At 48.3% G+C, this 24,812-nt stretch overlaps 1 protein-coding gene across 6 annotated transcripts in view; it reads right to left on the bottom strand.

Annotated features, from left to right (window-relative positions):
* Window positions 1-24,812, bottom strand: part of ATF6 (activating transcription factor 6) — a 1,225,231-nt gene that overhangs the window by 527,178 nt on the left and 673,241 nt on the right. For all 6 annotated transcript variants that reach the window (XM_069231066.1, XM_069231064.1, XM_069231068.1 and 3 more), the window contains one exon: window positions 23,222-23,347. In XM_069231066.1, coding sequence (XP_069087167.1) covers window positions 23,222-23,347 — 126 coding nt within the window. The remainder of the gene's footprint in view (window positions 1-23,221; window positions 23,348-24,812) is intronic.

Below are 24,812 nucleotides of genomic sequence, written 5' to 3'. Positions count from 1 at the left end.
CTGAGTTTTTGGAGCTACCCAGTACAGAATAGTCTGGATCTTGGGTTGGAGTGGCTGAACTTGGCCTCCACCTACAAGGTGTCCCAAGTAAACCCACAGTACCCTGCCCTATCAGACATTTAGATGCCTTGATAGAGAGGTCTGCTGCTTGCAGGGCCTGCAAAACCTTCTTCAGGAGGACCAGGTGATCCTGCCAGCTGGAGCTAAAGACAGAAATATCATCAAGATAAGCTGCACTAAGGGACTCCAAGCCAGCAAGGACTTGATTCACCAACCTTTGGAAGGTGGCAGGGGCATTCTTTAAGCCAAAGGGCATCACAGCAAACTGGTAATGTCCATCAGGTGTAGATAATGCTGTTTTCTGTTTTGCTCCTGGTGCCATTCTTATTTGCCAGTACCCTGCTGTCAAGTCAAAGGTACTCAGGTATTTGGCAGGACCCAATTTATTAATCGGCTCATCTGCCCTTGGAATGGGGTGAGCATCTGTCTTGGTGACAGGATTAAGCCCTCTGTAGTCCACACAGAACCTCATCTCTTTCTTGCCATCTTCTGTGTGAGGTTTGGGGACCACGATCACTGGGCTAGCCCAGGGACTGTCTGAGTGCTCAATCACTCCCAACTCGAGCATCTTGTGGCCTTCCACTTTGATGCTTTCCTTAACTTGATTAGACTGTCTGAATATTTTGTTTTTGACAGGCATGCTGTCTCCTGTGTCCACATCATGGGTACACAGGTGTGTCTGACCAGGGGTCAGGGAAAAGAGCTCAGCAAACTGCTAGAGGACTTGCCTGCAGTCAGCTTGCTGTTGGCAAGAGAGGTTGTCTGAATAAAGCACTCCTCACTACTGTGCCATCATTAGGGTCAATGGAGAGGAGATCAGGGAGAGGTTCACTCTCTGCTTCCTGGTCCTCATCTGTAACCATTAACATGTTTACATCTGCCCTGTCATGGAAGAGTTTTAGGCGGTTAACATGGATCACCCTCTTGGGGTCCTGCTAGTGCCTAGGTCCACCAGGTAGGTGACCCGACTCTTCTTCTCTAGCACTGGGTAAGGGCCACTCCATTTGTCCTGAAGTGCCCTCGGAGCCACAGGCTCCAGAACCCTGACTTTCTGCCCTGGCTGAAACTCAACCATAGCAGCTTTTTGGTCATACCACACCTTCTGGCGTTGTTGGCTGGCCTCAAGGTTTTTTCTAGCCTTTTCCATGTACTTTGCCATACTTGAACATAGCCTAGTACATAGTCCACTATATCTTGCTTAGGCTCATGGAGAGGGCTCTCCCTGCCTTCTTTCACAAGAGCTAGTGGTCCCCTTACAGGATGGCCAAACAGAAGTTCAAAGGGGGAAAACCCTACTCCCTTCTGAGGCACCTCTCTGTAGGCGAAAATCAGGCATGGCAAGAGGACATTCCATCTCCTTTTGAGTTTTTCAGGGAGCCCCATGATCATGCCCTTCAATGTCTTGTTAAAACTCTCAGCAAGACCATTGGTTTATGGATGGTATGGTGAATTTGTAAGTCACCCCACACTCATTCCACATATGTTTCAGGTAAGCTGACATGAAGTTGGTACCTCTGTCAGAAACCACCTCCTTAGGAGGTCCCACTCTGATAAAGATACCAATGAGTGCTTTGGCTACTGCAGGGGCAGTAGTGGACCTAGGAGGAATTGCCTCAAGGTACCTAGTAGCATGATCCACTACTACTAGGATATCCTGATGCTGGGGGAGGTTCAAGTGGACCCACTATATCCACTCCCACTCTTTCAAAGGGGACCCCCACCACTGGAAGTGGAATGAGGGGGGCCTTTGGATGGCCACCTGTCTTACCACTGGCTTGACAGGTGGCACAGGAGGCACAAAACCCCTTTACCTTCTGGGACATATTGGGCCAATAGAAATGGTTGACTAACCTCTCCCACGTCTTGGTTTGTCCCAAATGCCCAGCAAGGGTAATGTCATGGGCTAAGGTCAGGATGAACTCCCTAACCTCCTGAGGCACTACCACTCTCCTAGTGGCACCAGTTTTGGGATCTCTTGCCTCAGTGTAAAGGAGTCCATCTTCCTAATAGACCCTGTGGGTTCCACTGACAATTCCTTTTTCTTGTTCAGCTGCTTGCTATCTTAGGCCTTCAAGAGAGGGACAAGTTTCTTGCCCCTTGCGCAGCTGTTCCCTTGAGGGTCCCCCTGGGCCCAAGAGCTCAACCTGGTAAGGTCCCAGCTCCATGGACTCAGTTCTCTCAGGGGATAGAACTTCTTCCTGAGAAGAGAGGTTCTGTTTCTTTTTCTGTGCTGAAGCTGGTTCCCCAGTCTTCTTCCCTGTTCTCTTGGAAGGTTGGGCCATTATTCCAGACTCCAACACTTCTTTTTCGACCGGAGCCCTGCACTGTGCCCTAGTCTTGACACACACCAGTTCAGGGATACCCAGCATGGCTGCATTGGTTTTGAGGTCAGACCATGCTGACAACTCCAGATCATTTCCAAGAAGACATTCTACTGGTATAGCAGAAGAGACTACCACCTGTCTCAGGCCAGTGACCCCTCCGCATTCTAAAGTTACCATAGCCATGGGATGTACTTTAGTCTGATTGTCAGCATTAGTGACTGGATAAGTTTGTCCAGTCAGGTATTGCCCTGGGGAAACCATGTTGTCTGTCACCATTGTGACACTGGTACCTGTATCCCTCAGGGCCTCTACTCTAGTCCCATTAATTAAGAGCTGTTGCCTGTATTTTTGCATGTTAGAAGGCCACGCAGCTAGTGTGGCTAGTTCCACCCCACCCTCAGAGACTAATGTAGCTTCAGTGTAAACCCTGATTTGTTCTGGGCACACTGTTGATCCCACCTGGAGACTGGCTATTCCAGTGCTAACTGGAGTAGTAGTTGAAGTGGAACCTTTCTTGGGACAGGCCTTGTCTCCAGTTTGGTGTCCATGCTGACTACAGCTGTGACACCAGGCCTTTTTGGGATCAAAGTTTTTACCCTTGTACCCAAATGTGGATTGTGAAGAGGCTTTGGACCCACACTCCTGTGCAGGTTTTTGGGGCCCTGTAGAAGACTCTTAACTTTTTCCCTTGGATGTCTCAACACTCTTCCCCTGGGGAGGCTTTGTGACCCCTTTCTTTTAGTCACCCCCTGTGGAAGTCTTGGTCACCCTTGTCTTGACCCAGTGGTCTGCCTTCTTTCCCAATTCTTGGGGAGAAATTGGAAATAGGTCTTCCAGATGCTGATGCAGTTTATCACTGAAACAATTACTTAAAAGGTGTTCCTTCATAAATAAGTTATACAGTCCTTCATAATCATTAACACCACTGCCATTAATCCAACCATCTAGTGTTTTGACTGAGAAGTCAAAATCAACCCAGGTCTGCCTCGAGGATTTTTGAGCCCCCCTGAACCTAATCCTGTACTCCTCAATTGAGAATCCAAAGCCCTCAATCAGTGTAGCCTTCATGAGGTCATAGGATTCTGCATCTTTACCAGAGAGTGTGAGGAGTCTATCCCTACACTTTCCAGTGAACACTTCTCAAAGGAGGGCACCCCAGTGTGATCTGTTTACTTTTCTGGTTGCACAAGCCCTCTCAAAAGCTGTGAACCATTTGGTGATGTCATCACCATCTTCATATTTTGTTACAATCCCTTTGGGGATTTTTAGCATGTCAGTACTTTCTCTGACCCTATTTATGTTGCTGCCACCATTGATGGGAGCTAAACGCATCTCTTGTCTTTCCCTTTCTATGGCTAGGAGCTGTCTCTCCAAAGCCAATCTTTTGATCATCCTGGTTAACAGGAGGTCATCTTCATTGAGGCTGCCCTCAATGCTTCCAGAGTTACTGGTCTCCTATGTGGAAGAACCAGTATCTCTGACTATCACTTGTGGAGTCAGGGCTTGAGGGACCCTGGTCTCCCTAACTAGGACTGGAGGGAGGTAATCATCCTCCTGGTCACTAGCTTCCCCCTCTGTAGGGTTAACCTCAGAGGGGTGGTCTCTTGCAAACTCTGCCAAAAGCTCCTGGAGCTTAACTTTGGTAGGGATTGGCCCAGTCTTTATATTTTTTAGTTTACAGAGAGTCCTTAACTCTGACATCCCTAGATGCAGGTAAGGGGTGAGGTTGAGTTCAACCACCATCTCTTCTGTGCTAGACATTATTTTTCTAAAAGTTGGAATACTTTTTAAGAATCTAAATCTATTTCTAAAACTTAATCAAAAAATGTACAAAACTTTTATACTCTAAATGAAATGCTAATAGGGACTTACACAAGGCCCTAGCAGGACTTTCAAAAATTTTGAAAAATAGTTCAAATTGCAAAAATCTGTTTCTAATGACAGTTTTGGGAATTTAGTTGTGTGATCAGGTATTGGTTGAGTAGTCCAGCAAATGCAAAGTCTTAGACCCCACTGCTGATCTACCAATGTAGGAAGTTGGCTCTGTATATACTATTTCAAAGTAAGAAATAGTGTGCACAGAGTTCAAGGGTTCCCCTTAGAGGTAAGATAGTGGCAAAATTAGAAAATTCTAATGCTCTATTTTGTGGTAGTGTGGTCGAGCAGTAGGCTTATCAGAGGGTAGTGTTAAGCATTTATTGGACACACACAGGCAAATGAATGAGGAACAAACACTCAAAGACTTACTCCAGGCCAATAGGTTTTTATGTTGAAAAATATATTTTGTTAGTTTATTTTAAGAACCACAGGTTCAAGATTTGCAGTAAACACATTAAATGCAAGGTACTTCACTTAGATACTTTAGGAACTTTGAATAAAAGCAATTTCATATACACAGTCTTTGTAAAAATGGCAATAAGCTATTTTCAAAGTGGACACTGTGCACAAATCAACAGTTCCAGGGAGGTAAGTAAAGGTTAGATTAGGAGGTAAGTAAAACACTTACAAGTGTCAGTTCTGGGGCATAGGCATTCCACCATTGGGGGTTCAAGGCAACCCCAAAGTTACCACACTAGCAGCTCAGGGCCGATCAGGTGCAGAGGTCAAAGAGGTGCCAAAACACATAGGTGCCTATGTGGAACAGGGGTGCTCCGGTTCCAGTCTGCCAGCAGGTAAGTACCTGCGTCCTCGGAGGGGAAGACCAGGGGGGTTTTGTAGAGCACTGGGGGGGGAGGGGGGAGACACAAGAAGGCACACAAAACACACCCTCAGCAGCACAGGGGCGGCCAGGTGCAGTGTGCAAAGCAGGCGTTGGGTTTTAGATACGAAACAATGGAGGGACCCGGGGGTCACTCTAGCAGTGCAGGAAGGCACGGGGGGGGCTTCTCAGGACAGCCACCACCTGGGCAAGGCAGAGGGTCACCTGGGGGTCACTCCTGTGCTGAGGTTCAGTTCCTTCAGGTCCTGGGGGCTGTCTAGGGCAGTCCTCTGAGGCTTCAGAGGTCACTGGTCCCTGTCGGATACGTCGCTGGTTGCAGGTTTTAGAAGTTAGAGACAGGCTGGTAGTGCTGGGGCCAAAGCAGTTGTTGTCTTCCTCCTTCTCTGCAGGCTTGTAGGTCAGCAGTCCTTCCTGTTTCTTCAGGTTGCAGGAATCTGATTTCCTGGGATCTGGGGTGCCCCTAAATACTGAATTTAGGGGTATGTTTAGGTCTGGGAGGGCAGTAGCCAATGGCTACACTCTCTTTGTGCCCCCTCCCTGTGGGGAGGGGGGCACATCCCTAATCCTATTGGGGGAACCCTCCAAACTCAAGATGGAGGATTTCTAAAGGCAGGGGTCACCTCAGCTCAGGACACCTTAGGGGCTGTCCTGACTGGTGGGTGACTCCTCGTTTTTCTCATTATCTCCTCCAGCTTTGCCGCCAAAAGTGGGGGCAGTGGCCAGAGAGGCGGGTGTCTCCACTAGCTGGGATGCCTTGGGGCACTGTAACAAAAGGGGTGAGCCTTTGAGGCTCACCGCCAGGTGTTACAGTTCCTGCAGGGGGAGGTGTGAAGCACCTCCACCCAGTACAGGCTTTGTTCCTGGCCACAGAGTGACAAAGGCACTCTCCCCATGTGGCCAGCAACATGTCTGGTGTGTGGCAGGCTGGCAGAAACTGGTCCGCCTACACTAGAAGTCGAATTGGTATTTAGGGGGCATCTCTAAGATGCCCTCTGGGTGTATGTTACAATAGATTGCACACTGGCATCAGTGTGCATTTATTGTGCTGAGAAGTTTGATACCAAACTTCCCAGTTTTCAGTGTAGCCATTATGGAACTGTGGAGTTTGTGGTTGACAAACTCCTAGACCATATACTCTTTATGGCTACCCTGCACTTACAATGTCTAAGGTTTTGCTTAGACACTGTAGGGGCATAGTGCTCATGCACATATGCCCTCACCTGTGGTATAGTGCACCATTCCTTAGGGCTGAAAGGCCTGCTAGAGCGGTGACTTACCTATGCCACAGGCAGTGTGAGGTTGGCATGGCACTCTGAGGGGAGTGCCATGTAGACTTAGTCATTTTTCTCCCCACCAGCACACACAAGCTGTGAGGCAGTGTGCATGTGCTGAGTGAGGGGTCCCCAGGGTGGCATAAGACATGCTGCAGCCCTTAGAGACCTTCCCTGGTACCAGGGGTACCAGTTACAAGGGACTTACCCGAGTACCAGAGTTGTGCCAATTGTGGAGACAGAGGTACAGTTTAGGGAAAGAACACTGGTGCTGGGGCCTGGTTAGCAGGGTCCCAGCACACTTTCAAATCATAACTTAGCTTCAGCAAAGGCAAAAAGTTAGGGGGTAACCATGCCAAGGAGGCATTTCCTTACAGAGACCTTGCGATACCTCCGGATGGAGACGCCATTCGTGTTTGACCATGCATTGACAGCTGACTTTGTCTGCTCTGGCATTCAGAGAGCATGCCAGATGTTGAATCACCAGGGATAAACCCTGCCATTTAAGCCACGTCCAGATGCACAGGGCCTCATCAAAAAGGGTCCACAACCCCAACTCGCCATGATTGTTGCAGTACCGCAAGGGAGAGGTGTAGGCCATTAACAGCTGCACCACTTTCGCTTTGAGAGAGGGAAGGAATGCTTTCAATGCAAGCCTGACCACCCTGAGCACCAGAAGAATGATGTGGACCCTGGAGACCAGATGCCTCTGATCTTTGCCTCCCCCATATGGGCACCACATCCCAGGAGTGATGCATCTGTCACTACTGTCAGATCTGGTGGGGGAAGAGAGAGGTATTTGCCTTTGACCCAATCACGTTTCAAAAGCCACCACTGAAGATCTTGCACAGTTCCCTCCAAGATCTGGACCATGTTGTAGCGATTCCCCTGATCCCGTGCCCACTGGACCTTCAGGTCCCACTGCAGAGCCCGCATGTGCAATATGGCATGTGTTATGAGCAGGATGGAGGAGTCCATGTGGCCCAGCAGCCTCAGAGTCATTCTCACCGAAACCCAGGACAGAGGCTAAAACATCAGCATCATTGCCTGACTATCCTGGACTCACCGCTCAGGAAGATAGGTAGGGGAAGACTAAAATCCCTAGCCGGTCCAGATGTTATGACCACTGCCATCACTTTCATGAGCACCTGGGCCAAAGGACAGCACAGTAAACTGAAAGTGCTTGTGACATATCATGAACGGCAAGAAAACGTTTGTGGGCAGGCAGGACGGGAATTTTTAAGTAGGTGTCCTGCAAGTACAACGCTGCCATCCCATCTCCAGGGTCCAGGGCAGAGAGGACCTGAGCCAGTGGGAGCATTTTGAACTTCTCCTTTCTGGGGAAGAAATTGAGGGACAGGAGGTCTAGGACAGGGCAGAGGCCCTTGTCCTTTTGGGCACCAAAAAGTAGCAGGAATAATAACCAGGATCTTCTTTACGGCTCCCATGGCCAAGAGAGTGGTAACTTCCTCATGGAGTAGTGCCAAGTGATCCTCTGTCATCCGATCGTAAGATGGTGGCATGGTGGAGGGGTAGACTTGAAGGGGAGGGAGTAGCCCCTTTGGACGATCTGCAAAACCCACCTGTCCATTGTGATGGATTCCCAGTGGAGAAGGTGATGGCGAATCCTGCCTCCAACTGCTCTGTGATGGAGCACCAGATTATAAAGGTTTGGAGGCTGCAGCAACGGGAAAGGGGGATTGTGTGTGGACTGGGTCAACCATTGGCTCCCTGATCCATGGGAACGTTGGATCCTGCGTCCTCGGCCATGTAGAGACTAGGCAACATGCGCAGCACAGTGGCTGGAGGGAAACGGACGCAGTCATGTGCCCCTTCTGTAGCCCTGAAAGGGCTAAAACGCGGACTGAGGGGGGCCAAGAAACAGCAGCTGCAAGGCCAAAGGACTGAGCCATTGCCCAGGACTCAAAGTGCAAAAGAGCTGAGTCAGCTTTGTCTCTGAAGAGACAGATGCCATTGAAGGGCATGTCCATGAGCGATTGCTGGATATCCCCTGAAAAGCCAGATGTCCTCAATCAAGTGAGACGCCTTAAAGCTGCAGTCGATGCAACCGATCTGCCTATTGAGTCAGTCATGTCAAGCCCACAACGAATTGTGAGCTTGGCTGCATCTCTTCCATCAGCAACAACTTGGGAGAGAAAGGTCCAGGCCTCCTCCGTGACCTGTGGCAGCTCCTGCGTTACCATATCCCATAATGTATGGCAGTAGCAGCCCAAAAGGCATGCAGTGTTAATGGACAGCAATGCCAGACTGGAAGAAGAGAATAACTTATTCCAATGTCGGTTCAGTCGTTTTGATTCCCTATCCGGGGGTGCCGAAGGGAATGCGGCAGAAGAGGAAGAAGCCTGGAGGACCAAACTCTCAGGCGTACGATGTTGGGTAAGGAATTTAGGGTTGTTAGGCGCAGGCCTGTGGCGGTGGGCAATTGTCCTGTTGACAGGAGCCCCTGTGCTGGGTTTAGACCACATCCCCAGCAGGACATCAGTGAGGGCTTCACTGAAGGGCAAAAGGGGTTGAGATGCAGAAGCCCCAGGCTGAAGGACCTCAGTCAGGTGGTTAGTCCTGACAGCCACCAAACGTAGCTCTAGGCCCAGGACTTCAGTTGCTCTTCTCACCTATAAATATGAGGCTCCATCCTCGGCAGCCACGGTAGGGAGAAAGCATGCCAGCATCAGGGGAGGTGTCAACAACACTGGTGTCTCGCAATTCCTGAGCCCAGTCCATATTAGGGTCATCTAGATGGTATTTCAAAGGGTCCAACAACTCTTTCATACTCTCACTGTAGCAGTAACCATAAGCATAAGGGTCGGGATCTAACCTAAGGAACAAGGTCCCCGTCGGAGTCGGAATCGGCGTCGTCATTCCTGCTCCAGGTTGGGAGTCACTATGGGGTCAACATCGACCGTGGGCCCGACCGATGTCAGAAGCGTTGATGTCTGTACCGGAGACAGGTAAGGTGGTGAAGGCACAACTGGCGTTGGTGCTTATCCAGTAACCGATCCTTGGGTGCCCGCCTGAGCTGAGGCCGAAGCCACCAGCATGGAACTAGAAGGGGCCCCACCAACCCTACTGGGCCTGAAGGCGCCACCGGAGAGTCAGACTGCCCAGATATGAGGTGCAAGGCCTTGTAAATATCCCCGAGTTGGACAGGGGTGGTTCTGGCTCCTGGAAACTATGGGAGGAGTGGAGGTCTAGAGGGCTGACGCTTATCTCGTGTCGCATTGTCCAAGTGACAGGGTGGACGCAGAAAGTTTGTTCTTCTTCAACGACTTTTTCTTGTGACCCAAATGCCCCAACGATATGGAGTGGGACGAGTGGTGATGGCTCCGCGAGCAGTCTTGTGACCTTCCTCTTAAACGAGACTGGGAGCAACATGGAGCTGAGCGATGGGTCGCAATCAGCTTTAGGGACTGCTCGTTCAAAGCCTTCCGGTTCATGGCCCAGCACTCGAAGCCCAACTTCAGTTCATGGCTGTGCTCCAAACACCACAAGCACACAAGATGCAGGTCCGACATCATGCGATGAAAGGAGTCACACAGCTTGAATCTGGTCTTCTGGGACGACATCTTGCCACACCAGGTGGTCAAAATCTTCGACGAACGTCGAAAAGTCAGTCAAAAAGCAAATGAGGGTAGCTCTTTCTCCAGATCTGCACACAGGCTGGTGATGGAAAAAAAACAGAACTAATGTCAGCGCGCCAGAATGGTGTCTATATACGACCACAACATCATCACAGCGACCACAATGTCAGCAATGGATGCGGAGTCAACCAATGCCACCTGACTGCGCTCAGACGTACTCCTTGAAGAAAAACTCTCCGGATCCAGTCTGATGCTTGAGGAAATTCTAAGGTAAGGAATCTGCAACCAGACATCTCTATCAGATTGTCTTTTACTTTTATTCATTTGATGTCTGTAGGAAAGTGCCCCTTTTGGCATAGTTACCCCCACACACACTTTTTGCCTGATGTTGATGCTAACTTGACTATGTATGTCCTGGGATCCTGCTAACCAGGCCCCAGCGTCTTTCCCTAAAACTGTATTATTGCTTCCACAATTGGCACACCCCGGCACACAGCTAAGTCCATTGTAAAAAGAGTCAGTGGTGCCAAAGGCTCTGTGGCCAGGGAGGGTCCCTAAGGGCTGCAGCATGTATTGTGCCACCCTAAAGGACCACTCTCCAAACACATGCACTCTGCCACTTGCATCCTGTGTGAAAAGGTGTATGCACCCTTTCACTGCTGGACACTACACCCGGTCACCAGTCACCCCTATGGTAGGCCCTCTCAGACAAAAGGGTGTGTGTGTGTGATGTGGTGTGTGAGATGTGGTGTGTGAGATGTGGTGTGTGAGATGTGGTGTGTGAGATGTGGTGTGTGAGATGTGGTGTGTGAGATGTGGTGTGTGTGTGTGTGTGTGTGTGAGATGTGGTGTGTGTGTGTGTGTGTGTGTGTGTGTGTGTGTGTGTGTGTGTGTGTGTGTGTGTGTGTGTGTGTGTGTGTGTGTGTGTGTGTGTGTGTGTGTGTGTGTGTGTGTGTGTGTGTGTGTGTGTACCCCTGAATGAGCAGTACACTGGCATCCTGCTAATCAGGACCCCAGTGTCACTGCTCTCTCCTCTAAATTTGGTTGTATGGTAAATTTTTAGACTCCAAAATTGGCATACTGGTGCACCTTTGTAAATCCCTTGTATTTGGTACTTAAATACCCAGGCTATTGATACACCAGGGGTCTCCCATGGGCTGCAGCATGTATTATGACACCCATGGAAGACCATGTGGCTGCAGGAATGCCATTTGCAGGCTGCGTGAAAAGGTTCATGCACCCTTTCACTACAGGTCACTTCACTAGGTCACTGAGCAGAGGTGCCCCTACGAACTCCAGTTCCAATTCCCTGGACTTCATAAGTGCAAGGAAACCATTTTAACTATGTACTGGCCACTGGTCACACTACCTGTGGGCTATATACATAATGGTAACTTCGAACCTGGGCATGTTTGGTATCAAACATGTCGGAATCATAGCCCAATACTGATTCCAGTATTGGTGGCATGACTCCATGCACTCTGGGGGTTCCTTAGCGCATACCCCAGTTCTGCTCCTACCAGTTTTCCAGGGTCTGCGGGCAGCCCGCGTTGCTGCAGCCTCTCAGACACGATTCTGCCCTCCTGCTGCTTGACCAGCTCAAGCAGGGGACAGCAGAACGAAGGATTCCCTGTAAGAGGGTTCTCCTAAAGTCGTAGCTGGATAGGAAGACAAATGTTCAGCAACTCTGGGTGGCATACTCTGTCCAATCACATTTGAAATACATCATCTAGCGACTTTCCTGGAAGTAGCTTCAGTGGCACAGTACAGTTGACACTGTCCATTCTTGACTGTGGCAAATGTATCTAGCGAGGACACACCCCACAGGTTGAATATGCCGCTTTCCTACATCGGAGTGACAATGACACAATGACACTCGTGTTCCATCAGCACATCTGCTCTAGCATTCAGAGTATCTGCCAGATGCCTGCCTACCATAAAGATGTTCTGCTGGTCCAGTCACTTCCATAGCTGCAGGGCCTCTTTGCACATGACTCCAGTCATGAGGACTTGCACCAACCTCTCTTCTATTGATGGCAGGAAGCTTTCAGTGCGAGACAATTCAACAGAAGCTTCCAAACACTTCAATGTGAGGCACTGCTGCCAAAGAGTATAGGCATCTGATCTTCACCTCTCCCAGATGCCCGCCCACCCACCCAGCAGTGAGGAGTCTCTAATAACAGTGAAGTCTGAGTGGGGAATTGAGTGTGGTCTGCAGCAGGTCAAGGATGCTCTAAGATGCTGCTGACGTGTAAGCCACCACAGAACATCCTGAGCAGTCTCCTATCATATCTGGATAGATTTGGAGATGCAGCCCTGATGACAGGCAGGACAGAACATGAGGTTCCACTGCAGGGCCCACATACGCTACCTGAAGTTCAGGAAGAGGAGGATGCACAAGGCTACAAGTCTGAACAGTCTCATAGCCATTATCACTGCAACCCGGGCTGGATGATTTGTTAATGGAAAACCCCAAAGACACCAAGAGTTCTGCCACAGTTGTTGTGATCTCCGGCTGACTGGTGTGAGCATGCTTTGGGCAGCCAGTGGCCGAGGTAAGGGAACACATGTATTCCCAACCTTTGAAGGTAGGTAGCAAGCACCACCATTATTTTTGTGGATATCAGAGAGGCAGAGGTATGGTCAAAGTGAAGAACTGAATTTGGGAAACATTCTGCCCACACAGTGAACTGCAGGTAATAATTGAGGGACTACAGGATTGGTAATGAAAATACACATTGTCTAAGATCATGGGTACCATTTAATTTGCTGGGTCTGGCACAGAAAGAATCTGGGCCAGGGTGACCATTTTAAAGGTGTCTTTCTGCAGAAAGGCATTTAGTGGATGGAGGTCCAGTGTAGTCATTAAGGGCCAGATGTAGCAACGGTTTTTACCCATTCTCTGTCTATGGGAAAAAGTGTTCGTACATATGGCCCTAAGTTTCCATCTTTTTAGAGTAGAAAGAAATGGAGACAAAAGCTTCCTTGTCTATTTCAAGCCAGCACCTGCTCAATGGTACCCTTGGCTGGTAGGTTGTCTGCTTGCAAGAGGATTGCAGAATGGTCTTCTGACAGTCACTCTGCAGTGGGGTGAAAATGGGTTGGGTAGGATATGAACTGAAGGCGGCTGACACTGACTGTAGGCTAACTCCCTGGAACAACCCCTCAAACTCCTGTTATGTTGGTGGGACTGTTTGGAAGCATCAAGTCTCAAGGATTATGCCATGGTTCAACTATGCTTAAATCTCTCTAGCTTTGAATCAGCCTAGTCACCTCACACTCTGGAGCTATCAAAGGGCATAACCATAAGGGTTGCCTGGACATTCCCTGAAAAAAACAGGTTCATCACACCCAGGTGTGCAGTCTAAGCACCTCATTGGTGCCAGTAGCTCCGCGCACACAGTCTGTGGTGTCCAAACCATCATGCAAGGCGTATGTCTCTGCATTCTTCATGTACCATTTCAGCCAGCAATGCCTAGAAGTCTCCTATAAAGGCCGGCAAGATGTCAGTGCCCAGGTCCTGAAAAGCATGGTGTACCTGTCCAGAAGCTACCAGCGTTCAAGGATCTTAAGGCTAAACTCACAGAAGAGAACAATTTATTTCCGAAGACATCAATACATTTTGGCTCCCTATCCGAAACGATTAATTGGGAAAGCATTAGGGGTGACTTTACTCACTGGGATGCCTTGTCAGAAAATATTGGGGTCACTGGGTTTAGTCTATGTCACCAGGCAACAGGTTGACTGTGGTCCAGAGAACAGATTGGAAAAAATGGGCTTAAGGGTGCCCGCCCATAAGAGCCATGTTGAAAGGCAATAATGGCTCATAAGAAGTTGAGCCTGGTTAAAGGATCATGGTTAACAGGGTTGTCTTAGTTTTCACAGTAGCCAACTGTAAATCAAGCACTTCTGTTGCTCTTTACACATCACGGTGAAAGAGATACTTTCTCCATTTAGCGAGTCTAACTCAGTCTCCAACGAAGCATCTAGGCACAGCCATTTTGCAAATCCAGGTATAGCCCCCTCATCAGTATAGTAGGGCAAAAGAAGGTTGTCTGCCTCATCTTCATCAGTGTTATTAGGAACGTTTTGATAGCCTGAACTTTATTATAATCAGATCAAAATGAGGCCTTCAGTCTTGGACAGTATCTGTGTTGAGAGTGAATATTAGTGTTTGGTTGCAAGGTGATTGGTTTCGCCTTTGTGATCTCATATTAGGACTGTGACCGGGTTGTCAGGGATGACACTGGGACAATGATTAGGTTTTCAGTGGTCTTTTATTGTTTCTTGTTTATATGAAGTAGTGGACATGTGATGTAGCCTCTCTTTGTTCCGTTTCTTCTGGCAACGGCTCGTCTTCAATATTTGTTTCCTTCTTTCCCCCTTCTTCCAGGGCTACAGGAGGCGCATGTGAAGAAAGACAAGACAAGGTATCGGTAAGTTGCTTTTCTTGTCTCTAGATGTCTTTCCCTATCTCACCTTTTCCTCTCTTCTATCTCAACCTACGGGTTATCTTCAGGCACTTCTTTCCTCTGTTTTCTGTTCTCTCTCGTCTCTGTTCCTTTTCCTCTCTTTGGTGAACTTCTCTATCTGTATCTTTCCCTCTTTAAACCTTCCAGTCGGGTTCTGTTTTCCTTCCTTTTGTCCTTTATAGCTTATACTGCTTTTATATTCTTTCAGGTGTGTTCTTGTATTTTCCTTCTCTTCTATCCCAGTCGTCTTTTCTTTCTTTCTGCCGTTTTCTTATTCACCTCTCTTAAGTGTAGAGTGCTCGGCTTCCTGTCCCTTTCCTATGTTTCCTCTCCTTCTCAGTTCGTGCTTGGTTCTCCTCCCCTCTTGTCCTTTCCTTCTTTCTCCTTCTGAATCCCACCTTGTCTCTTCTTGTTCCTTCCTCCCTCCTCTTTTACACCACCCGTATTCCCCTTCTCCTTTTTTCTCTTATTCGTGACGCATCTGGTTTGGCCACGCTTCTCCAGAAGCGTGGCTGGTGAAGTCGCAAATCGCCTCCTGGTCCGTTGTGGAGTCGGGGCCCTTCACCCAGGTAGGGTTCACTGGTTCCCGGCGTTCGATGGAATCCTACTTCTCCTCCGGTTCCAGAGGCAGCATTTCTTCCTTCGTCTCGGTTTCTCCTGTGATGTTCGTCTCGTAGTCTCGATCCGTCAGATCCTCGTCTCTCTCCACTTTTGGCGTCGCGGGTTGTTCTTTTCTGCCATTCACGCCCCGGACATGCTTCTGGATTGGCCAGTGCCCGTTCCTGTTCCGGGGTCGCGGTGGTAGAGGCAGCACCATCCGTCTCTCCAGACGGCTGTGATGGCAGCGGCCAGTCACAATGACATATACCTGTGAGTGAGTGAATGATGGCCCGGGTCTGATCCTGAATCAGGTATTGGGCTGGCAAAGTCTGCATCAGAGGCAACGGGGAATGGATTGATGTGGAAGCTGGAAGACTAAACCAGCATAAACCAGCACATCACATTACATTACAGCACATCACATCAACCAGCATAAAAACGGGCCCACACCCAGGTCCCATGAGATCTGCTGGCACTGTGGGAGATTCACTGGCAAAAGTCCAACTGGAGCCACTCACAGCTCTTGTAGAGCCCAAAGGCACGTCAGAGGAAGTTAGGCGCATGTAGTGGCAAGAATGAAGGATGCGAGGCAGCTGCGTTGTATTTGAATCATTCTTTATTTTCATGCCACTAACAATAAGGCCCACGAGGAGCCGGCGAGAACACCGCCGAGTCGCGTCTTCGCGCTCCGCTTTTTTCCCGTCCCTCGCGCCGCCCCCTGACGTCACAACCATCCTCGATCCGGATTGGCCGCGACGTCAGGAGGCGATCAAACATAGAGAAAGGACCAAACCCTGTCCCCCGCGTCTCGTACGTCAACTCACGTACGGCATCTCCCCTTTTAACAGAACAAGAAAACTTATGGAACTTCATCTCATAACAAAATCTTCGAACCTCTTGGGAGCTCGGATATGCCTCATTGGCCTGCTCGGAGTAATATACTGGGGTGAACCCACCCTGACGGCGCATGCACCCTCTTGATCTGAACTCATTACGTTGTGACTGTCGCTCTTCGCAGGTTCGGGCCTGCTACCATTCTGTCCTTCGGCATCCATCAAGCCGCGCCATGCTTTCTCACACCGCTCTGCACTTCCATGCCCGATTCGCCCTCACATAGGGGGCGTATTCACACATTCCTCATCACTATTGACTAAATCCCTGGCTCCGTGACTTTGCCACTCATCCACATCGTCCGTGCTCTCAGCCCCACACGCACGACTACCTCTCATGATGATTTCCTCTTGACCAGCCTTGAGCCTGATGATGTCGTCCTTGCTTCGCCATCCCCCTCCTTCCGAACAGACTGCCCCTCTTGTCACTCCTTGCACACGTACAGGGGTTTGAAACACAGACTCTCCTTTCATCACCTTGTTAGGTTTCTTCACCAATACCCAATCCCCCTTCACTATATTTTTAGTTTTGGCTCTGTTCACACTGTCAGCATACTGCTTGTTGCTTTCCTGTTTAGCCATTATTCTTCCTTTGACTCTCAAACTCTCATCAGATACTCCCTCACTTTCCTCCCTCATGTCATACCACTTATTGAATTTGGGGGTAAGCTCACTCATGCATCTTCTCCCTCTCATCAAGTAGAACGGAGTGTGTCCCGTAACTTCACTGGGCGTGTTATGAAAAGTGTGCACCTTGTCCGCCAGAAACGCTTTCACATCCATGATGGAGGCGACTGCCTGTTGCACGCCCTCTTTGAGGAACCTATTCATCCGCTCAACCTGCCCATTGCTCTTCGGGCTGTACAGCGGGGTCTTCTCCTGCTTAATCCCTAACCTGGACAGAAAATCCGTCATCTGCCTGGACACGAGCTGGGTGCCATTGTCGGAAACCATGATCTTCGGCTGCCCCTCAATCGCGAAAATTTTCGTCAATGCTTTGATCACTCGTTCAGTGGTAACTTCCCTGACGAACTTGTAGTGAATCCATTTGGAGAAGTAATCGGTGAGGACGATGAGATGTCTACAATCGTCTGGTAGCAGGGTGAATGGGCCCGCGAAATCAATGGCAATCTTGTTCCATGGACCAGCCGGAATGTCCACCAGCTGCAGCTCCCCTTTTGCCGTCTTCCAATGCTTGTCAGCCCTTAAGCACGGTCCGCACCGATCAATGAAGTTGCAAACGTCACTGCACATCCCTGGCCACCAGTAGTACTGCTTGAGGAGATTTTTTGTAGCGGTACTGCCCGGGTTGCCCTTATGGGCAATCCTGATTAGCTTGTCTCTCAAACTTTCCGGAGGTACAAACAGCTTGTGTCTCTTCACAAAGCCGCCCTCAATGGTGAGTTCAGAGCTAACCTGTTGGAAACTCCTGAGTGCTCCGTGCAAGTTCCGGACCGGGGGCCAATGAGCCGTCATGTGGTCCATCACCCTTCGAATAGTTGTGTCCTTCTCCTGAGCCGTCAACCACTCTTCCTCCGATATGGATCCCTCGCACATGGCTGTTGCGTCAACCATTGCCACCAAGCATTCCGTGTCATCCAGGGAACCGTCCTCCACATCCGTGACCGGTATGCGCGATAGGCAATCCGCCCTGCAATTGAGGCCACCCTTGATGTGTCTGATGATGAAGTGCTATTCTTGCAACTTGGACAGTAAACGTAGGAGCCTCGAGCTGGCTTTGCCATTGCCACGTCCTTCACCGTCCATCATGTATATCAAGGGTTTGTGGTCAGTGACCAGTTCGAACTCCCTGCCCCACAGATAGTTCCTCAGTTTCTCCACGGCCCAGACGCACGCGAGCGTCTCCCGCTCGATGGTGCTGTAGTGCTTCTCTGCTTCGTTCAATGACCGGGATATGAATGCGACTGTGTTCTCCTTCTTCCCTTGAAATTGGCAAAACACTGCGCCGATTCCCTTGGCACTAGCGTCAACCGTGATTACGTTCCGGAGATCCTTGTTGTATGGCTGTAATATTGGAGCCGCGGCGATTGCCTGTTTGACGGATTCAAAGGCAGCGCTTTGTTCCTGCGTCCACGTGTATTTTTCGTTCTTCCGCAGCAGTTTCCTTAGAGGCTCCACGGTGGTCGCGTATCCTTGCATGAACTTGGAATAGTATTCACTGAGTCCCAGAAACGATCGCAAGGCGTCTTTGTCTCCTGGGCAAGGAGCATCTCGTATGGCCCTCACTAAATCATCTTTAGGCGCAATGCCATTTGGAGTAAGCACATGCCCTAGGTATTCTATCTTCCCTTCCATGAACTTGCATTTGTCCTTGGAGACCGTCATCCCCCTTTCTTTTAGCACCTCCAGCACTCTGCCTAGCAGTTCCAGGTGCCCCTCCTCATCTTCCGTGTGTATCAGAATGTGGTCCTGGAAGGCTTCAACTCCCTTCATATCGCAGAAGAGAAGGTCCATCAGCTTTTGGAAGACGCCCGAGGCCGATGCAAGGCCGAACGGAAGACGAACGTATCGGTATGCTCCAAACGGGGTAATAAAGGTGGTCAATTCCTTGGAATCCTCCGTGAGACATACCTGGTGGTATGCAGACTTCAGGTCTATCAGGGTGAAAAACTTCGATCCTGATGTAGATGATAATATCTCCTGAATGTTGGGCAGAGGATGGCAATTCACCAGGATATTCCTGTTCAAGGATCGCAGGTCTACACACAACCGAATGTCCCCTGTCCTCTTCTTCTTGGACACCACGATTGCGGACACCCACTCTGATGCACTTGCTTCCTCTATTACTTCTTCCATTTTCAGCCTATCCAGAACAGCCTTCAGCTCGCCCCTTACAGAAAGGGGAATCGTTCTGACCTTGCGCTTAATTGGTATGGCACCCTCTTTCAACCGTATGGCATGCACAAATCCTCTTACACACCCTACCTTGTTTTCGAAAACGGAATCAAATTCATCGAGAACCTCAGCTAATCCTTCATGCAAATCCTCAGGCTGCACGTAATTGACCCAATCATCCCTCAGAACTATGGGATCTTCTGCCCCAGGGACTAGCATCACACCCAGCTTCGCCAGGTCCTTCCACCCCACAAGGCTCCTCCCTTTTTCAGCTACATATATCTTTGTTCTCACAGTGCGCCCTCGAAAGGTGAGGGAGTCCCAAAAGTACCCCCTCATCACTATGTCGTGTTCCCCGAAGGCCTTTGGATTCACATCCGTCTCATGCAGGCGTACATTCTGCCATTTCAAATCAAATGTCCTATCAGAGATCAGGGTAAGAGGGGAACCAGAATCAGCCGTAAATGGCAATTCAACCGCACCAATCATGACGGAGCCAATGGGCCCCTTCACTCTTCCGTCCTCATCATCAATGGACAACACGATGTCCGCATCCATGTCACTCTCGCTCACCGAGCTCACTTTCATGCCCGTACTGTATTTCTTGGCTTTACACACAGCCGCAAAGTGGCCCATCTTCCTGCATTTAGAACAGCTTTTGTACAAAGCAGGGCAGGTCCTGCTGTCCGCTAAGTGGTCCCTTGACCCGCATCTAAAACAAGCGAGCGGCCTCCTGCCTCCCCCTCTATCGCTCGCCGCCCTGTCTGGAGTCTTGGGCGCATGTTTATGCCTGTCCTGCACATAGAACACATTTGAAGCCTGACTAGTGCTCGCCAGTTCCTTAGAAGACACCATGGAGCGTTCCACTGCCTTTGCAATGGCCATCACTTCCATCAGTGAAGGGTTCCTGCATGAAAGCAAACGTTCCTGCACTTTCTTCGAATGGCAGTAGAACACCACCTGGTCTCTGATGTACGTATCAGTCATCTCCGCAAATTCACAATCTTGGGCCAAAACCCGTAGGCACGCAATATACTCTTCGATAGTCTCTCCTTCCTCCTGTTTCCGCAGTGCGAATTTATGGCGCCCCACCATGATGTTACACTCCTCAGCATACTGCAGCTCAAGTCGCTTAACGGCCTCCTGGTATTCATTCAGAGGAGCTGTAGCCCCAGGGGGATTCACATAAACCGGCAAGCTATCAAAAACCTCCTGGCCAGCCTTCCCCAATAGTCCGAATAACAGTGACTTTTTCCGCTCGGGGCTATACCCCTTACCATCAATGGAGACGATATAGTTCTCAAATGCGCGCAGCCATCCCTTCCATTTCATGCACGGCTTACCGGGAGAGTCCAGGAAGAGAGGAGGCACGCAGATATGACCGGTCTGCGACACGACCGGATAGCGGGCACCACTCCCGGAGAGACCACGTGATACAGGTGCAGCAGCAGCTATGGAAGGCTCCTAGGCGGCGCGGAAGGATACCCCAGCACGTCGGATAGCCGGGGACCACCAGTACACCGGCCACTTCCAATGGGGTGTGCACACGTGGGCGGGAACCCGGGGCACGGGCCTACTGCCTGGTCCTCACGTGGCAGGGGTCGTCAAAGATCAGTCGCATAGATCTCCCCCGCATCAGCTCACCGGGGCAGTGCACGTGGTCATCGGCGAGGAGATATCAGCACGCCCCACTGGCATCAGGAACCATCAGGCATGGAGGGCTACACTCGTGGGCCATGTTAGAAGCTGTGACCCTCGTCGCCATTTGTAGTGGCAAGAATGAAGGATGCGAGGCAGCTGCGTTGTATTTGAATCATTCTTTATTTTCATGCCAAAAACAATAAGGCCCACGAGGAGCCGGCGAGAACACCGCCGAGTCGCGTCTTCGCGCTCCGCTTTTTTCCCGTCCCTCGCGCCGCCCCCTGATGTCACGACCATCCTCGATCCGGATTTGCCGCGACGTCAGGAGGCGATCAAACATAGAGAAAGGACCAAACCCTGTCCCCCGCGTCTCGTACGTCAACTCACGTACGACAGCGCATCTGAAGAAACTGTAGTATGCCTTACTTGAATAACGTAAATTGCTGCAGAGTGAATGGTGGCTTGGGGAATTTGGGGTGTGCTGCAACCAACTGCGGCACCGTATCAGAGTCAGAATAGCCTTTGATTAACACCCTCATACCTTCTCAACAGATATTGAGTGGTGGGATGAAGTGAAGTTCCACTTGGCCTTCTTGTGCTCATGATGAGTCTTCAACTTCACCTCACCTGTAGACTTTAAGCAGGAAAGGGACTTCACTTGGGAATGATTTCTTTAATGGGGTCATAAGCCAACCGTGACTCAGAGCACAATCTATTTTTTACTACAATGTCTCATGTTCAAGAATGTGTGTCGTTTTGTCCGCGTCCCCAAACAGAAGCTATATTAATTTTACATGACTATGTCATGACCTGAACCCAAGCCCCAAAGGCAAACGTTCTGAGAGTCTTTGACTAACACTGGCTTCCTGCAGTCACAGCAAAGCTTGAACCCCGTTGTTCCTGTTTTTTTGAGGGGGGACATCACCCCTAGCACACTGTCTGACCATAGGTTTTTTGAAGTTGTTAAAAAAACCAACAAAGTTGGGAGCGGATCTCCAGTTATGATTCGAAGAACGCAAACAGAAAGGACATCAAGAGTGCAGAGGTGGCATTTACATGCAGCTCCCTTTTGTCACTTCTAGGATGGAGCAGAGTTACACCTATCGACAAATGGGAGCAGCAATGAGAACATTCAACAGATTAAGTCCCACAGGATGTAATGGAGCTTGTAATACGGCAGGCGGGATATCCGTCATATTTGTGATTGAGTAATCCCCTCCGCCAAACTCGTAATAAAACCCTAAGTCTGGCAGCTAGGGTTATTCTTAACATAAGTAATCTGTGGTTAAATGTAACCATTAGAAAAAAATAATAAAGCTAATGCATGCATGTGTTACTTTTTAAAAGTGTTCATATCCACAAAATGCTTTCAGCTGATGCAAGCGCTGAATCACAGTAGGCAATTGCAGAAAGCCCCTTTCCGTGTCTGTATGTGCATGTGGGTGTATGATAACATGAGCTCTTGCCATACAGTCGTCATTGCCCCCTCCATTCCTCTGCCCACAAGTCAATATAATTTCAGGCAATGTATTGGTGGAGATGTAGTGGCAGATTAAGAAGGGATATGGGAAGTAAAAGCCTGGGATTGTTATCCTGCTCTTGATGTACGTCTACATGTTATAATATGTTGAAAATACTAATAAAAAGATTTTTTTAAAGAAAAATGGGATGTAAAGGCCTGGGAAGTTTGAGCAAGGGATTGTAATAACATATGACCAATACCCAACCATTTATGTGGATTACAGTGTAACAACATGCACATTTGCTGGACCATGGTAAAAAAAAAAATCCTGTGGTCTCTGATAGGTTAGGGGGTATGACTTGATTTTATGATATTGCCATTTTTGCAAATGATTTGTGATTATAGGAAGGCATGCTTCAGATTGGCCTCCATCTTCTACTCTTGCACTCCCCTTTTATCCTGCCCTATCAAGTTCAAAGTTCACAAGTTATATACTTGTCGCAGTTAATTATGACAAGTGGACTTTGTGGGGGATGATTTTATACACATGGTGAAGCCCAGGAAAGAAGGTTTGGTATTTAGTTTTTAAACCACATTTTTATCTTAGTTGATTTTATATATGTGCTTAATCTAATTTTCATATGTATAACTACTGCTGAGCAGGGTTAGGAGCATTGTGCACGTGGTTACCCCCCTAAAATTGCACGATGAACTTGAAAATAGATTGGCACATGTTTGTGTTTTTTTTTTTTGTACATCATGCTATTTATGCATGTGCTGCCAGGGTGTGAGGGGTAGATCTGTTTATGACTATTATTATTATGAATTTTAAGACCATCGTATTGGCTATTGTATTTATGTGAAATGGGGTATTGTTGATTGTTATTTGATGAGATATTGGGTTTGTATGGCCTGATATCAAACTAATAAAAGAAAATATGAAATACAAATATATATATATATATATAAACACATACATACATACATATATATATATATATATATATATATATATATATATATATATAAAAAACTGCCATTAAAATAGCTACTGCCATTAACCGTCCAACACAGGTCTTACAGGAAGAACTCCAATGATTAATAAAAACAGACTTCACCAATTACATTACAGACATGAAACAGCTTTCATATAACATTATAGACTATTAAAAGAACTTAGATTGACTGTGCATCAACCCAACTGAAGTGCAGGGTGACAGCAAGTAGGCGGCCTTCAAAGTTGGCAAGAATATTTCCATGTACAAAGGCATCCAATTTGTTTCAAACTCTGCTCTCGAACAGTACATACACCTGATCACTCACTCACCCAATATTTTCAGGTACTTTTTCAGCTTTGTTCAGCCCCTCTCCTGAGGAAAAGCCCAGAAGGTGTCTATTGTGATGGACAGGATCTCCACTGCCAAGTAACGTTCTGGGGACCTTCTCAAACAGACTAAGAACACAGCAAGAGGAAAAATACACAATTACCCCCTTTGTCAACTTCAATATATTTCATTACAGTTTATCGGCTCAGATGAACTTTTTCATCATACAAACATTAAACAAATATATAGGCTGTATGAAACAAAATGGAGTAGCACCACCTAAGGTGTACTCAAAACTAATGATTCATAATATGTTAAGAATAGGTATGAGGGGCCCACATCCATCGTCTTCTTGGAGCTGAAGCAATGGATTTCATTACACTGTGACATCCACATCTTTAGTCTTCCTAAACAGAACAGGGCTTCAGGGCAATTTAGTACACAAAGGGTAATGGAAGAATGCTTGCACTAAGTCTACCACTGGCAATCACAGGGTAGCTCTCCAACCCATGTTTTTTTTTGCCCACAAAGGCCACCACAGATTAGATCCAGCCACATGTAAATCAGTCATGACCCTTCTTAATAGCAACAGTACAGCCCAAACTACCATGCCAAGTCCTCTCTGAACCGGAACACTAGTCACCCAAGACCGGTTTCGCCCTGACTGGGTCTCTTCAGTCAGGTGCATCTTGGTTCCAGTGACACAGTGAGCAAGGAACCCAATATGAAAACTCTTCCCATCGCTTTTTGTGTGTTTGATATTCAAGGGAAGTTAGGGTGTACAAACCCAGAGAAGTTCCTATGCGCTATGTCAAAGGTCAGGGTTCCTTTCAAATACTATATGCCTTCTCAGGATTCATTTTCAATTCTATGGGGATTTTCTTTGCCACTTTAGTCTTTCAGCTTTACATCTATGAAGTCTTCTACACCTGGGATGCAAATTCAGAGTTTAATTTGTGCCAGTGGTTCCAGGTAGTGGGAAACATCCATCAGTTTTAGGGACAGGAACTTATTTTTCATTATTAGGTTCTGACCCAGGGTGAGAAAAACACAGAAAGAGAAAGAACTGTAGGAGGCTGGACTGGCTTGTAGTGAGTACCAAGGGGTACTTGCACCTTGCACCAGGCCCAGTTATCCCTTATTAGTGTATAGGGTGTCTAGCAGCATAGGCTGATAGATAATGGTAGCTTAGCAGAGCAGCTTAGGCTGAACTAGGAGACGAGTGAAGCTCCTACAGTACCACTAGTGTCACTTGCACAATATCATAAGAAAATCCAATACACAGATATACTAAAAATAAATGTACTTTATTTTTATGACAATATGCCAAAGTATCTCAGAGTGTACCCTCAGTATGAGGATAGCAAATATACACAAGATATATGTACACAATACCAAAAATATGCAGTATAGTCTTAGAAAACAGTGCAAACAATGTACAGTTACAATAGGATGCAATGGGGACACATAGGGATAGGGGCAACACAAACCATATACTCCAAAAGTGGAATTCGAACCACGAATGGACCCCAAACCTATGTGACCTTGTAGAGGGTCGCTGGGACTATTAGAAAATAGTGAGGGTTAGAAAAA

The sequence above is a fragment of the Pleurodeles waltl genome, chromosome 4_2 (assembly GCF_031143425.1).
Source record: "Pleurodeles waltl isolate 20211129_DDA chromosome 4_2, aPleWal1.hap1.20221129, whole genome shotgun sequence".
Classification (NCBI taxonomy): domain Eukaryota; kingdom Metazoa; phylum Chordata; class Amphibia; order Caudata; family Salamandridae; genus Pleurodeles; species Pleurodeles waltl.
Note: the sequence above shows the minus strand (reverse complement) of the source record. Positions and strands in the feature narration are given on the sequence as shown.